The sequence below is a fragment of the Lepus europaeus genome, chromosome 7 (assembly GCF_033115175.1).
Source record: "Lepus europaeus isolate LE1 chromosome 7, mLepTim1.pri, whole genome shotgun sequence".
NCBI lineage: Eukaryota > Metazoa > Chordata > Mammalia > Lagomorpha > Leporidae > Lepus > Lepus europaeus.
This window is the reverse complement of record NC_084833.1, coordinates 16,862,974-16,877,547: the sequence shown is the minus strand read 5'-3', so window position 1 is coordinate 16,877,547 and position 14,574 is coordinate 16,862,974. Positions and strand designations below refer to the sequence as shown.

Sequence of the window (14,574 nt, the reverse complement as noted above, 5' to 3'; positions counted from 1 at the left end):
TATATTTCCATTTGTAATAGTTTGGAATGATTTGCTTCTCTTTTCCTGCCTTCTGTGTTATCACAATGAAATGACAATTTGTGAAATATATGTGTTAAGAATGATGAATCCCATTATTCCTATCTACAGGAGCCATGACAGGCAACAACTCAAGGACTGAGCTTCCTGAGAGCCAAGACAGTTTTTCGTACTTTTATTGAAGCTAGAGCTCATGATATTATTGTCTGTGTCCTGGTATTTTGGGGAAGAGTATAAGGCTTTTTTTTTTTTTTTTTTTTTGCATCAATCAGGTTAAAAAAGAGAAAAAGGGAAAGAAAAGCAATAAAATATTACAGGCTGCTTTACAGTAACAAGTAGTCACTTAAAATTCCAGTACAGTTCATTCATAAAATGAATATTCTATATGTACATTTACACTTATATTCGCATATATATTCATATACATATTTACATATATGCATGGTAATGAACACTTTAAGTTCATCAGCTCATTAAAACATTGTCAAAAAGGGAGAAAGGTTAGGATCATTTAATACAAATAAAACTTTGTCAAATGGGAAAACTTACTTGTATTAAGTGACTAACATTTCTTTCTTGTCAATAAGAATATCAAAGAAAATTCAAACCTCATATAATTCCATTTGTAAAATGAGTAAACATATTTAACATACAGCATTGTATTACATGTGATGATAGACCACTATCATAAAAATGCCTTTAAGAAATATTGAGAACTTTTCAGGAAACTTTGTACTATTTAAATGCTCAAATCCAAAGATTTGTGTATGGAAACAGTGAGCTTCAAAGACAGGGTAATGTTGAGCATGACACAACATCTGAGGCTGTTTTTGGCATACTGGGAAAAACTCCAGCTTCAGCTTCGTCTCTCTCTCTATGTGCACGTGCATTCATTTGGAAAAAAAAGATCTTTTTTTCTTTTTAAATATTTTATTAGCATAAAGAGAGCAGACTTCATGTGTTTCAAAGATACAATTCCAAGAATATAAGGATACTTCCATTCCTCCTCATTCCTTTCTTTTTAAAATATTTTTGCTCAACATAGTTTCAATTTGCTTTATAAATGTCAGAGCACAACTTGATGTGATATAGTGAGGCTTGGCATTTTGTATCTCATGCACAACCACCTTTAAAACCATACTACATTCAAATATATACAAATAGCCATGCCAACAGATAAATATAACCACACATAAGAGTTATTGATATTAGCTGTCCCAAAAGTGAAAGTGAAACATCTGTGTAACTTTTAAGGACAAAAATGAAATTTTTCAAATCATATGTTAGCATTCATAATAACACCTGGCTTTTATTGTGTAAAGTATTGTTGCTACACAGTCCTATGAAGTGGGAAAATCTAAGTTGCTTCTGTTCTTTGCAATCATCTACAAAATAGCAGGAGAGAACGGACTTTTACCTCCATTAGTTAAATCTTAGAGTGGAACATTTTATACCAGGAATATTTTACATTGAATTAAAAACATCCACTAATAAATACTGCTTTTATTTTCTCAGATGCTCCATATGTCAGCCACCCAAAGTAAAACAATGGAAAGGATGAACAATGTCACAGAATTCATCCTGCTGGGCCTCACCCAGAACCCAGAACTGCAGAAATTCCTATTTGCTGTGTTTTCAGTCACCTACTTGACCACACTGGCAGGTAACCTGCTCATCGCAGTCACCATCTTCGTCAGCCCCGCCCTGGGCTCTCCCATGTACTTTTTCCTGTCCTATCTGTCCATTATAGACGGTTTCTACTCTTCTTCCATAGCACCCAAAATGATCTTTGACTTGGTCTCTGAGAAGAGCACCATCTCCTTCCATGGATGCATGACCCAGCTCTTTGCTGAACATTTCTTTGCGGCTGCTGAGATCCTCTTGTTAATTGTCATGGCCTGTGACCGCTATGTGGCCATCTGTAAGCCCCTGCACTACCTCACCATCATGAGCCCACCTGTGTGTGGCTTTCTCGTGGGGGCAGCTGCAGTCTTGGCGTTTATTCATGGAGGCATCCAGATTTTGTTTATGGTCCAGTTGCCATTCTGTGGCCCCAATATCATCGACCATTTTTTGTGTGACTTAATACCGCTCCTCGAGCTGGCCTGTACAGATACTCACATCTTGGGACCCCTGATTGCTGCCAACAGTGGGTCCCTGTGTTTCCTTAGTTTTTCTATGCTGGTAGCTTCCTATGTCATCATCCTGCGCTCTCTGAGGACTTACAGCTCTGCAGGACGTCAAAAAGCCCTGTCTACCTGTGCCTCTCATATCACCGTTGTTGTCTTATTCTTTGTACCTTGTTCATACCTCTACCTAAGGCCCGTGGCCTCCTTCCCCACTGACAAAGCTGTGACGGTGTTTTGCACCCTCGTGACACCCATGTTGAATCCTTTAATCTATACCCTCAGAAATGAGGAAGTGAAAAATGTCATGAAGAAGTTCTTGGGGGAAAATCTTGAAAAGTGATGAAAAGAAAACTTTTTTCCTCCAAACTTAAACAGTTTGTCAGATGTGACCGTTGTAATCCACTCTGTGAGATTAAAGCAAAACACTGTTGCAGAAATGAAATCATAAAGAAAGCAATATTCAGATTATAAAGTGTTTTTTTTTCATTCTCATTGTTTTGTATTCTCTAACTACCGGTACTGTTCCATAAAATCTATGTAATACTAATTAAATTCCAGATAAAGAAGGTATAATCATTAGTCATTTCTATTTAAATATACACAAATGAAACAACATAAAATCCCTTCCAATGTTAATATCATTAAATAATATATTTCTAAGCTAAGAAGTGATGTGAGGATTTATTGTGTTATATTATGGGCAAACATTAACCACATTCTGCATATTGTGTGTTCCTTGTATGTAAGGTAAATGTAACTGTTTAGTTCACATATATACTGATATTTTGTCATTTATAAGTGGACTTCTTTCACTATGTATTATGTTCCTAATACATGTAGAGCACTATTAAATTCCATGTATGAAGACCAAAAAGCATAATGTCCTTGATTTTTAAGAATATTCTAATTTTCTAACTTAATGCTTTATATTCAGATTAATATAACACTTGAGGTTAACTATATCTTTAGTACATAATAGTTTTTAAAATAAGCTACATTGCTATTGGGGGGAAAATAAAAGGGAAAATACTGTGATTTTAAATAATATATAGAAATTCCACATTTACAGAGCAGCTTGAGAACTTTCTACTGCAAATCTAATCTAGACCTTGTTTTATAACATATGCTTAATGCAATATTAAAGAACCAATAATGAAGTTATCAAACCATCAAAGTAAAATAAGAGATTATCTTAAAGAATAAAAAGGTAATTTTGTGTTAACTCTCCAGTGGAAAGGATGCAAGAAAGAAGAAAATGGATTAATCTATCTGGAAGGCTAAGGTGAAGAAGGGAAAACCAAACTAAAATAAAATCCATATACAATTGAAAAATATTTTTTGCATGAAATAAAATGTTTGTTTTCAGTGTTTGCAGTTGGCTTGGTGGTTCTGCCAATCAGGGCTTGACTTGCCTTCTTTTTACTGGGTTTCCTTATGAATCTATAATCAAGAAGTGGTCAGCAGCAGGCTAGCTTGTCCAAGATGACCTTAACCCTCTTGGCCAGGATAACACGACAGGTAACTCTTAAAACTGGAATTCTTAGGCAAAAATTTCTAGTGAGATTTGACAGAGATTTATTGTTCTTCTTTCCTGTCTGAGTGACCTTTTTATTAGGATCCCATATATTGCTATGATTGGAGCTTACATACTCATTAAGGCTGAGCTTACATACCCATTAAGGCAGAGAACAGTGCCTGGACCCCATGATAGTTCTAGGAGTCGCAGCAATATTTTAATGTTTAAAAAATTAAGAACCAAAATCTCATATTCAATTCAATAACAATACGCTCATAAAACATGATTATTACTATTTTTATAGAGGAATGACCGCAGAGGACAAGAGTACCAAGGGCTCACATAGGTTACACTGTCTCCCTTCGGTGAGTATGACACATAGCAACAGAAATATTCTTAAATTCTGTAGCTAAAAAGATGAATAAAAAAGACAATATAGGAAAAATTGTACAATAATAGGTGAGCCATCTTTAAGAAGTGCTTCCATCAAAACACACTTTATTTTATCATCCTATATCTGATGGGGTTGGGACTAGTATTGTGGCCTACCTGGTGAAACAGCCACTGGTTCAAACCTACCCGCTCCACTTCTGATCCAACTCCCAGTTAATGTGCCTGGGAAAGCAGCAAAAGATGGCCCAAGTGCCTCCAACTGCCTTGGCCCCTGCAGCTTATGTGAGAGATCTGGATGAAGCTCCTGGCTTCACCCTGGCACAGCACTGGCCATTGCAGCCATTTGGTGAGTGAACCAACAGATATTAAGACCTCTGTGTGTGTGTGTGTGTCTCCTTCTCTCTTTGTAACTCCTTTTTTTTTTTGCTTTACTTTTTAAATTTATTAAAAGAGAACAAATTTCATGAATTACATAGCAACAATTGCAAAATATATGATACATTCCTCACTCCTCCTTCCTTTCCTTTCTTTTTTTTTTACTTTTAATATTTTGCAATATTACTTTCAATTTACCTCATGATCACAGACCCAATGCTCCTCTAAACAAAGATCTCTACAAGCAAAAGATAGGTAGACCACTTTTCTGATGGAGTATAGACAAGGGTTACAGACAACAGTCAAACACAAGACATCGGTTTAGCTATTAAAAATAAAGTTTAACCTCGTCAGACTTCAAGCCTTTTGGCTTCTACAAGTCCCTGTTTGTTTCTCTTTGTATAAACACAATATAAACTTCTTAAATTTTTCTCTTTTCTTTTGAATTCTCTTCTTGAAACTCTTCAGCCTCACTTTTTCATAGTCACTTGAAGGTAGGCTTTCGTTCATAGACAATAGAAGTGCCATAGGGTCCAGCTATCCCACTATTGCATAAATATCCAAAAGACATGGAGTCATTTTAGCAAAGTAAAAACATGTTACCCCATGTAATTGCAGCACTGTTCACAATAACTAAGACATGGAATCAACCGAGGTGCCCATCACCAGATGAATGGAAAAAGAAAATGTGACATATAAACACAAAAGAATATTATTCATCTACCTAAAAATATTAAAAACTTGTCATCTGCATCAATGGATGGAACTAGAAAACAACATGTTAAGTGAAATAAGCCAGGCAGAGAAAGATAAATATCTCATATTATTCCTCATATGTGGAAGTTTTAAAAAAGAATCTGAATCCAGAACGGTGATCACTAACCCCTGGGAGAGATAGAAGGAGATAGAAGAATTCTGTATAACAGGCACCAATTCAGAGTGGGATCAAACAAATAACTACTGTTGCATGGCACAGATAGGTGCCTATAGCTCAAAATAATTTTATGAGTAATGGAGGAGAAGAGCTATGGGGCTCCAATCAAAAAGTAATGTTAAGGAAGGGGAAATATTGCTTACCCTGATTCAATCATGGTGTACAGAAAACCTCTAGAGTCTAAAATCCTTAAAGATTTAAAGATTATGACAAAATTAAATACTTTTAAGAGATATTTATTTATGTTTTAATGGAGGCATAGTTCATAAACTTATAAAACCCAACAAAACCCACCATAGTCCATTTCACACAATAAATTGGGCCATAATATCATACAAATATTTTGTGAATACTCACATATTCTTTTTTTTAAATTTATTTATTTGAACATCTGAGTTACACAGAGAGTTAAGGAGAGGCAGAGAGAGAGAGAGAGAGAGAGAGAGGTCTCCATTCACTGGGTCACTCCCCAATTGCCTGCAATGGCTGGAGCTGGACCGATCTGAAGCCAGGAGCCAGGAGCTTCTACTTGGTCTCCCATGTGGGTACAGGGCTCCAAGGACTTGGGCCACCTGCCTCTGCCTCCCCAGGCCATAGCAGAGATCTGGATCGGATTGGAGCAGTCAGGACTTGAATCGGGGCCCAATGAGATGACAGCACTGCAGGCAACGGCTTCGCCAGCTATGTCACAGCACCGGCTCCAAATGCTCACATATTCTAAAAGCAGTCACACAGGTATAACACTAATGAACAGAAGAACCATACTGAAGAAACACAGAGGAACCATATAGATCAAAAGGCAGGATTTCTGCCTTGATTACCCAGATATTATCAACTCTCTTGTGTCACCTATTCTTGTTCCCATTAAGTAAGGCACAGATCCACTCACAAAAACTTTTGGAAGCGTAATGGTGCATAGGATGTATTGGAAGAAAAAGTTGCTGCAAAAAGTATCTTCTGCCAGAGAAATCATGCCCAAAATTGTTTCATGCTACATCTGGAAAAGTTGTACGCTCCTTGCCTTGAGGCAGACAAAACAATTTATTCTGGGAAATGTCAGAAAATGATGTGAATGGTACCCCTGGGCCTGCAATGCCCAGCAGCCTTACCCTGGGATGACTCTCTTACCTCAAAGCCCTTTCATTCCTGGTTGGGCTCTATTTCTCACTTTGACAAGTCTGTCCTGATTTCATTGCTTGGGTTCCAACAAAATATTTAGTTGTTAGGCCTTTTATTTAAATGTTTTAGTGGTTGGGTCTCTTAGTTACCTAGTCTGTACCTGAAGATTTACAGATACTTCTTCTAGTAAAGAACTAAACTTATGGATCCATATATTGTAGAGTTTTCACATTGACTAGAAATGATCCTTTGGTCAATGAATTTGTAAATGCCAAGAAAGAGAGGTTACTCAACATTTATTCAAATACAGATGTTTTGTGAAATAGAAATCATTAAAGATTCCAGAAAACAAGGAGCACAAAATATATTGAAACTCACACATTCTTACTTCACTAATCACTTTGCACTGGTCACACATGTTAAGATACGAGTACATTTTGTGTTTTTAAAAAAGATTTGTTTATTTATTTGAAAGTCAGAGTTACACAGAGAGAAGAGAGGCAGGGCTGGGGGGGGGGGTCATCTCATGATTCATTCCCCAATTGACCACAACAGTTGGAGCTGTGCCGACCTGAAGCCAGGAGCCAGGAGTTTCTTCCGGGTCGCCCACACGGGTGCAGGGGCCCAGGGTCTTGGGCCATCTTCTATGCTTTCCCAGGCGGCAGCAGAGAGCTGGCTGGGAAGTGAAGCAGCTGGGTCTCGAACCGGCACCCATATGGGATGCCTCAGCTTCAGGCCAGGGCTTTAACCCACTGCGCCACAGAGCTGGCCCCATAGATTTTGTGTTTATCTTCTCTATTCACACAAATTGTTTCCCAAGACTACTGTTTGGCTCCAGAGCTTCCGCATGGCATTTTTCACCTCTGAATTTCTGAGAGTATAGATTAAAGGGTTTAGCATGGGTGTTACCATAGTATAAAACACAGCCACTGCTTTGTCAATGGAGAAGGTGATCATGGGCCGAAGGTATACAAATATACATGGTACAAAGAACAGGATGACTACAGTGATGTGGGAGGCACAGGTCGAGAGAGCCTTTTGCTGTTCTTCAATTTTGTGAGCCTTTAGGGAGCAAAGGATGAGAACATAGGAGGTGATAAGAATGGAAAAGATGATCAGACACATCAGTCCACTGTTGGCTGCAACAAAGAGTCCAAAGATGTGAGTGTCAGTGCAAGAAAGCTTCAGCAGAGGGAAAAGGTCACAGATGAAGTGATCGATGATGTTGGGGCCACAGAAGGGTAACCAGGCCATAAAAAGAATTTGAATCAGAGCATGAAGAAATCCCCCAGCCCAGGCCAGGGCCACCAAGAGGCCACACATCTGCCTGTTCATCGTGGTCATGTAGTGCAGGGGCTTGCAGATGGCCACATAGCGGTCGTAGGCCATCACTGTGAGTAAGAGGATCTCAACTCCCCCAAAGAAATGTTCTGCAAAGAGCTGGGTCATGCACCCACTGAAGGAGATGGTTTTCTTTTCAGCTAATAAGTCAAATATCATCTTGGGGGCCATAGTAGAAGAGCCACATCCATCTATGAAGGAAAAGAAAGACAGGAAAAAATACATGGGGGATCCCAGGGCTGGGCTGGTGGTGACCGTCACCACAATGAGTATGTTGCCTACCAGGGTGAGGAAGTAGATGATTGTGAACACAGCGAACAGGAGTTTCTGCATGTCTGGGTTCGGTGTCAGGCCAAGCAAGATGAATTCTGTTACGTTGTTCATTTCATTCCATGAGCCCAGTTTGACATTTGCTTCATTGATTCATCTGCAAATAGCACAAGATTGCAGTTCTGAAGTACACAAGCTAATGACGTCTGTTAGGAATGTTTTCTGGAGCACTGATGGAAACCCAAAGCAGACAAACCCAAGATATAAAGTTGGGTCATGTTATTAGTAATATCATCAAATACAGCCCTCTTCCCTCTCATATAGACACACACACACACACACAGACACACATTCGTTGATACACATAAGCCTTATTTGATGATGTTGACATGTCAGGCACCTGAATTCTAGTTATATCTGTCTGGAGATTCTCCCAACCATTACCATTATCTATGTTGTTTACCATAGAAAATCATACATGCAAAGAAGACATGTAAGGAAAAGCAGAGCCTTGAATTCATGAACATCATTTTCTTATTGTCTGTTCTCTAACTACTGTGTAGATGAGGCAATAGCACAGAAGAGTTTATGATTCATGCTATGTTTAACTTGTGTCATGATGAATCTAAAATATCAGGTGAGTTCAGTCTGAAAATGGGGAAGATGTAGTCATATTTCAGAATGAATGGCACTGATTGGGGCTGCAATAAGTTACACCCCAGTGATTAAATGTGTGAGCCTTTCCTACTTCTCAACAGAGCTGTGTAAGGATCTAATGGAACATTGTTGAAAGAAGTATGATCAGAGAGCACAGAAAAGACAGCGTGGTGCCATGTAACATGCCCCAAATTTACTTGAAACTTCAGAATTCACTCTTTGGAAGACTTTTGTCATATTTAGATTTCAGGGAGCATTTTTCACATAAAAATTCAATTTAAGGACGACTTTGAAAAGTTCTGGATATTTAGAAAACAGATATTTTTAAGGTGGAAAAACAAAAGAATCATAAACTTATTGGACTGAATGTGTTCTACAGAGCTAGATAGGCTATTTTTAAGTTCCATTTTCACTGATTATTAGCAACACAATACGTACAGATCTTAGTTTTGCTGCTCCTAAACATGCTCATATATATAATGGGAAAATAATAATAATTAATAAATCCAATAAATGAGTTGAAGAATACTATATATATATAACATATATATATATATATATATATATATATATATATATAAAAGTTTGTATCCTAAAGGTAAAATATATAGCTTTTTATGTACTCCAGATATTAGCTTGAAGGACAAATGAAAAAAATATTATTCTTATGTTTTTAAAATGATTTACTTCACTTATTTGAAAGACACAGTTACAATAAGAGGTAAAGGTAGAGAAGGAGAGAGAGAGAGAAAGAGAGAAAAAAAGTGAGAAAGAGAGAAAGAGAGAGAGAGATCTTCCATCTGCTAGTTAAATCCCCAAATGGCCACAATGGCCAGGAGCTTCTGCTGAGTCTCCCATTGGGGTGTCAGGGCCCAAAGATTCAGGTCATCTTCCACTGCTTTTCAGGCACACCGACAGAAAGCTGGATTGGAAATGGAGCAGCGGGACTCAAACAGGATGCCAGCATCATAGCCTGCAGCTTTACCAGCTATGCAACACTACTGGCATTCGTTTCTTATGTTTTGAATATTTGATCATGTATTATCAAATATTTATATGTTTTAAAAATTTGATTATTAATATGAACATAGAAAATAAGTGAACTAACTCCTCAACAGGTGAAAAAACAGCCAATTGTGTTAATACAAAAATGGAAAACAGAAATGAATACACCAGGTAATTGAAAAATATTAGACTTAAAAGCTTTTTGGCATTCTAACATACAAATAAAATGTTTATCAGGTAATTTTAACAAGAAGCATATGGTCAAATCATAAAAAGACTATTTTGAAGAATATTGAAAGCATATTATGTGTAGTTTGTAAAATATTTTTCAATAAAATATAGGCATTTTTCAACAAAATAAGTCTTCTCAAAGCCATTGCCAAAAAATTGTTTCTATTGAAGCGTTCATATAAAATACAGAAATGTTCAAAAGCAAAAACGAAGAGCTCTGTGTATAAAGGCACACATGAATTTCAAAATATCTTTGCAGAAGAATAAATTTGTCTTTAATTCAGTTTCTATGAACTTTTTGAGATTCCTTCATATATCTAACCTCTAGCTTGGAAAGGACATTTTGAACAAAATACAGTGGTGACAGACACAAGTCAAGCTAATGAACGCAAGCACATAAAGGCATGGAAAGCACTAGAAAAATATTTGCAACAAGCATGGCAACTGTTATTACAGAAATAGTTTTTAACAAATTAAAATGTTTACTCACATCATTAGAAAAATAAGGCCAAACTAATGAAAAGATAATTCTCATAAGAAATATATTGAAAATCCTTTATTTCATGCTGTGGAGGAAGTGCAATTTAAACACCATGAAAACTGGATGAGATTTATGGTAACTCTATTACGTAGTGATGGTGAGTGTTGGTTGATAAAAAAAAAAATTCTGAAGTTTGACTCCACATAAAAAAGGCTTTGTACTGACTCATTCTTATAAATTTATCCTTGATTAAAATATGAAAAAAAATATGCAGATTTTATTTCACAATATGCTGTAATAGTGGAAAAGTAAAACAATCAAAATGTCTATAAAAAGGATCAGTTAAATGAGTTATAGTCATGAAATATCAAGTGGAAATTCAAGTCATTTGAAAGATGAACAAATGATATGGGAAGATTCAGTAAAATGTGACTGGAAAACATGTTATAAAATAGCATAAATATAATCTTCTAAATTGTTTAAAGTGCAAAATATGCATATAAAATGCCTGGAGAAGTACGGTAAAGATGAATTATGCTGATCTGAACTGAGGGATTAAAGGAAAGCTTTTGTTACTTAAAACTTTCCCTGATCTGAATTTTCTGCAAAGGGAATATAACACCTTTATATTAGTAAAGTTATATAATAAAAGAAGACTGATTTATTATCAAGTCTAGGTCCATATATTTCAAATTTTTTTTTTTACCTAAGGAGACTGGATATGCCTGTAATTCTTCATAAAAATTGGTGTCAGTGGAAACATTTATTTAAATTCAACTCTCATATAAACTAAGAATAGAATATTAATGGGAAAGTTAGTGAGGACTGTACCTATCTCTACAAATGTGTTTGGGTCTGATGTAGTAAGTCCATGCCGTAACAAGTCATCTTATTTGGAAAGACGAGTTAGTGTGGATTTAGCATTCACTGTTCCGTCACCAGCTGCTGCTTTGCAGGCGCATCCATTTTCCAGCTCACATACAATCTCTTCCTTGGTTGGTGACGTGCAAATGATTGCGAAGGGAGATTTCCTAAATTAAGTGGAATGTTGGACTGAATTTATTTTGCTCTGTAGATGACACCGTTTTGTGAGTGTGAGGCACAAGCATCTCAGCTCAGAAAATTAATTTATTTAGTCATCTTCCAAAGCATTGGATTCCAAAAGAAGTTTCTGGAGATAAAAAAATCTAACCATTGATGATTGCTCTCTAAGTGGCCAATCTTTCTTGCTGACCAGATGAAATACATTACAAAAACTGCCATCTCAGTCTAACTTGACTTAAGTCATAGAAATTCCAGACTACAGGAAAGCAGAAAAAGGAGGGATTGTAAGTGCCATGAAATTAGCAGCAAAGGAAACTTACGTTGAAGTAGTAGTTCCCTAAAGTCAGCCTTTTTCTTGCACTGTTGGTCCTTGGAAGTCTGCATCCAAATGGATTGGAAACTCAGAACCAAGCAGCATCTGTGATCTGTGGCTTTCTGATGCTTATGTGGTCTTTCTAGGTAAGGGATCCTCAGAGTCCATCCTTCTCAACAATTTCCTGTGTACATTCGGGGAAACCTTTAATGGAAACTACGAATGTGCAAGGAGTTAGGGATGCTCTGGGCTCTCAGTTCCCACAGGATTAGAGTCAATAGCTCCAGGCAGGATGACAGCCAGTTCAACTTGTCCTGTTCTGTCTCTTGTGACCACATTTATGACCAAAAGGTGGAGGGAAAGTCAGGTAGGCTGGGTTAATAGCCTCTCTTCTGGCTGTAGTTAAGTCGGTTATCTTAGACCTAAAGCACAGCATGTTCTAGTCATGGGAATATGGATACTTGAAGTAGCCTGAGTCTAAAAAATAACCATGACAATAATCATAGCACAGTGTCACAGGGAGGATTGAGTAAAATATCACGTGCATATGTATAAGTCAGAGCTAAACTGTCATCCTGCTCTTAGTGCTCCAATAATGGACACATGTAGGCTAGAGATATTTCTCTTTAATGTTCAAAGGTCAAATCATGTTCGAGAGCAAGATCTTTGCAGGCTTTTCTACTCTCTTATGTAAGAGAGGATGGAGGTAATCAACACAGGAATGCTGGGTGAGCAGACAGTTTTTAGTTGTCCATAGGGCAGCTACTTCCCATCTTTCTTTCCTCCCTCCCTCCCTCCCTCTCTCCCTCCTTCCCCCCTCTTCCCTCTCTCCCTTCCTTCCTTCCCCCCTTCCTCCCTCTCTCCTTTCCTTCCCCCTCCCTTCCTCTCTCCCTCCTTCCCCCCTCCCTCCATCCTTCCCGCCTCCCTCCCTCTCTCCCTCCTTCCCCCCTCCCTCCGTCCTTCCCTCCCTCCCTCCCTTCCTTCCCCCCTTCCTCCCTCTCTCCCTTCCTCCCCCTCCCTCTCTCTCTCCCTCCTTCCCCCCTCCCTCCATCCCTCCCTCCCTCTCTTCCTTCCTTCCTTTCTTTTAGAACTCTGGTTTTTTTTTTCTGGTGTCTGGAGGCCATGTGTTTGGGAGCAACATGGGGTCCATGCAGGCTTTCGGTGTGACTCAGGATCAGCCTAAATCACTATGGTAACACTCTTCTCTTTCAGCAGCTGACTTACAAATAGGCATATGATGTATTTCTAGCCAGTGAGACAAGAGGAAAAACTCCCGGGGGTTTTTGGATGATGTTCTTTGACCCTAAAAAGAGGCTCATGAGGAAAAAAAAATCTCTGTTTCCTAAACAATGCTTTCTGTAAGGGCTTATGGAATTGCCACTCAGTGCTGAACTTGTGGGATTTTGGACCTAGGTCTTATCTGAAACACCTGCAAAAGTATGCTCCATTTGAAAAGTGATTACTAGTTTGTGATTGGACTTGAGCTGAAACTAATTTTTTTAAAGATTTATTTATTAATTTGAAAGACAATGTTACACAGAGAGAGGCAAGGCAAAGAGAGAGGTCTTCCATCTGATGGTTCACTCCCCAATTGGCCATAATGGGCGATATCTGCACCGATCTGAAGCCAGGAGCCAGGAGCCAGGAGCTTCTTCCGGGTTTCCCACATGGATGCAGGGGCCCAAGAACTTGAGCCATCTTCTATGCTTTCCCAGACCATAGCAGAGAGCTGGATCAGAAGAGGAGCAGCCAGGCCTAGAAGCGGCACCCAAATGGGATGCTGGTGCTTCAGGCCAGGGCATTTAACCCGCTGAGCCACAGCACTGGCCCCTAGATGAAACTAAATTTATCACTAAATGATGGGCATGACTTTGACACAGAAAATAATCCAATCATATAGTCATTCCAGAAAATAAGAAAATGAACAGAGATTTCACTTATTAAAATGAAATTAGGGGCTGGAGCCCTGGCACACTAGGTTAATCCTCCGCCTGAGGCGCCGGCATCCCATATGGGCACCAGTTCTAGTCCCAGTTGTTCCTCTTCAAGTCCAGCTCTCTGCTGTGGCCTGGGAAAGCAGTGGAGGATGGCCCAAGTGCTTGGGCCCCCGCACCTGCATGGGAGACCGGGAAGAAACACCTGGCTCCTGGCTTCGGATCAGCGCAGCTCCAGCCGTTGCGGCCACTTGGGGAGTGAAACAATGGAAGGAAAACCTTTCTCTCTGTCTCTCTCTCTCTCACTCTCTAACTGTCAAAAAAAAAAAAGAATATGTGCATATTCACAAAATATGTGTATGATATTATGGCCTAATTTGTTGTGTGAAATAGACTATGGTGGGTTGTTGGGTTTTTTTATATATATTTTTATTTTATTTTTGACAGGCAGAGAGGGCAGTGAGAGAGAGAGAGACAGAGAGAAAGGTCTTCCTTTTGCCGTTGGTACACCCTCCAGTGGCCGCTGCGGCCGGGGCACTGCGGCCAGCGCACCGCGCTGTTCCGATGGCAGGAGCCAGGTGCTTATCCTGGTCTCCCATGGGGTGCAGGGCCCAAGTACTTGGGCCATCCTCCACTGCACTCCCTGGCCACAGCAGAGAGCTGGCCTGGAAGAGGGGCAACTGGGACAGAATCCGGCACCCCAACCGGGACTAGAACCCGGTGTGCTGGCTCCACAAGGCGGAGGATTAGCCTATTGAGCCGCGGCGCTGGCCGGGTTGTTGGGTTTTTATAAGTTTATGAACCAAGCCTCCAT

General features: G+C 39.0%; 2 protein-coding genes across 2 annotated transcripts; one reads left to right on the top strand and one right to left on the bottom strand.

Annotated features, from left to right (window-relative positions):
- Positions 1-1,566: 1,566 nt before the first annotated feature.
- Positions 1,567-2,518, top strand: LOC133763691 (olfactory receptor 4C45-like). Its single transcript, XM_062197478.1, is given in 2 exon segments — positions 1,567-2,463; positions 2,465-2,518. Coding segments are annotated over 2 exon segments (951 nt in total).
- Positions 2,519-7,279: 4,761 nt separating this feature from the next.
- On the bottom strand, positions 7,280-8,260 carry LOC133764331 (olfactory receptor 4C5-like). Its single transcript, XM_062198000.1, has one exon. It carries the CDS (start codon positions 8,207-8,209, stop codon positions 7,280-7,282), a length of 930 nt encoding a protein of 309 aa, XP_062053984.1. The 5' UTR covers positions 8,210-8,260.
- Between the last annotated feature and the right edge of the window lie 6,314 nt (positions 8,261-14,574).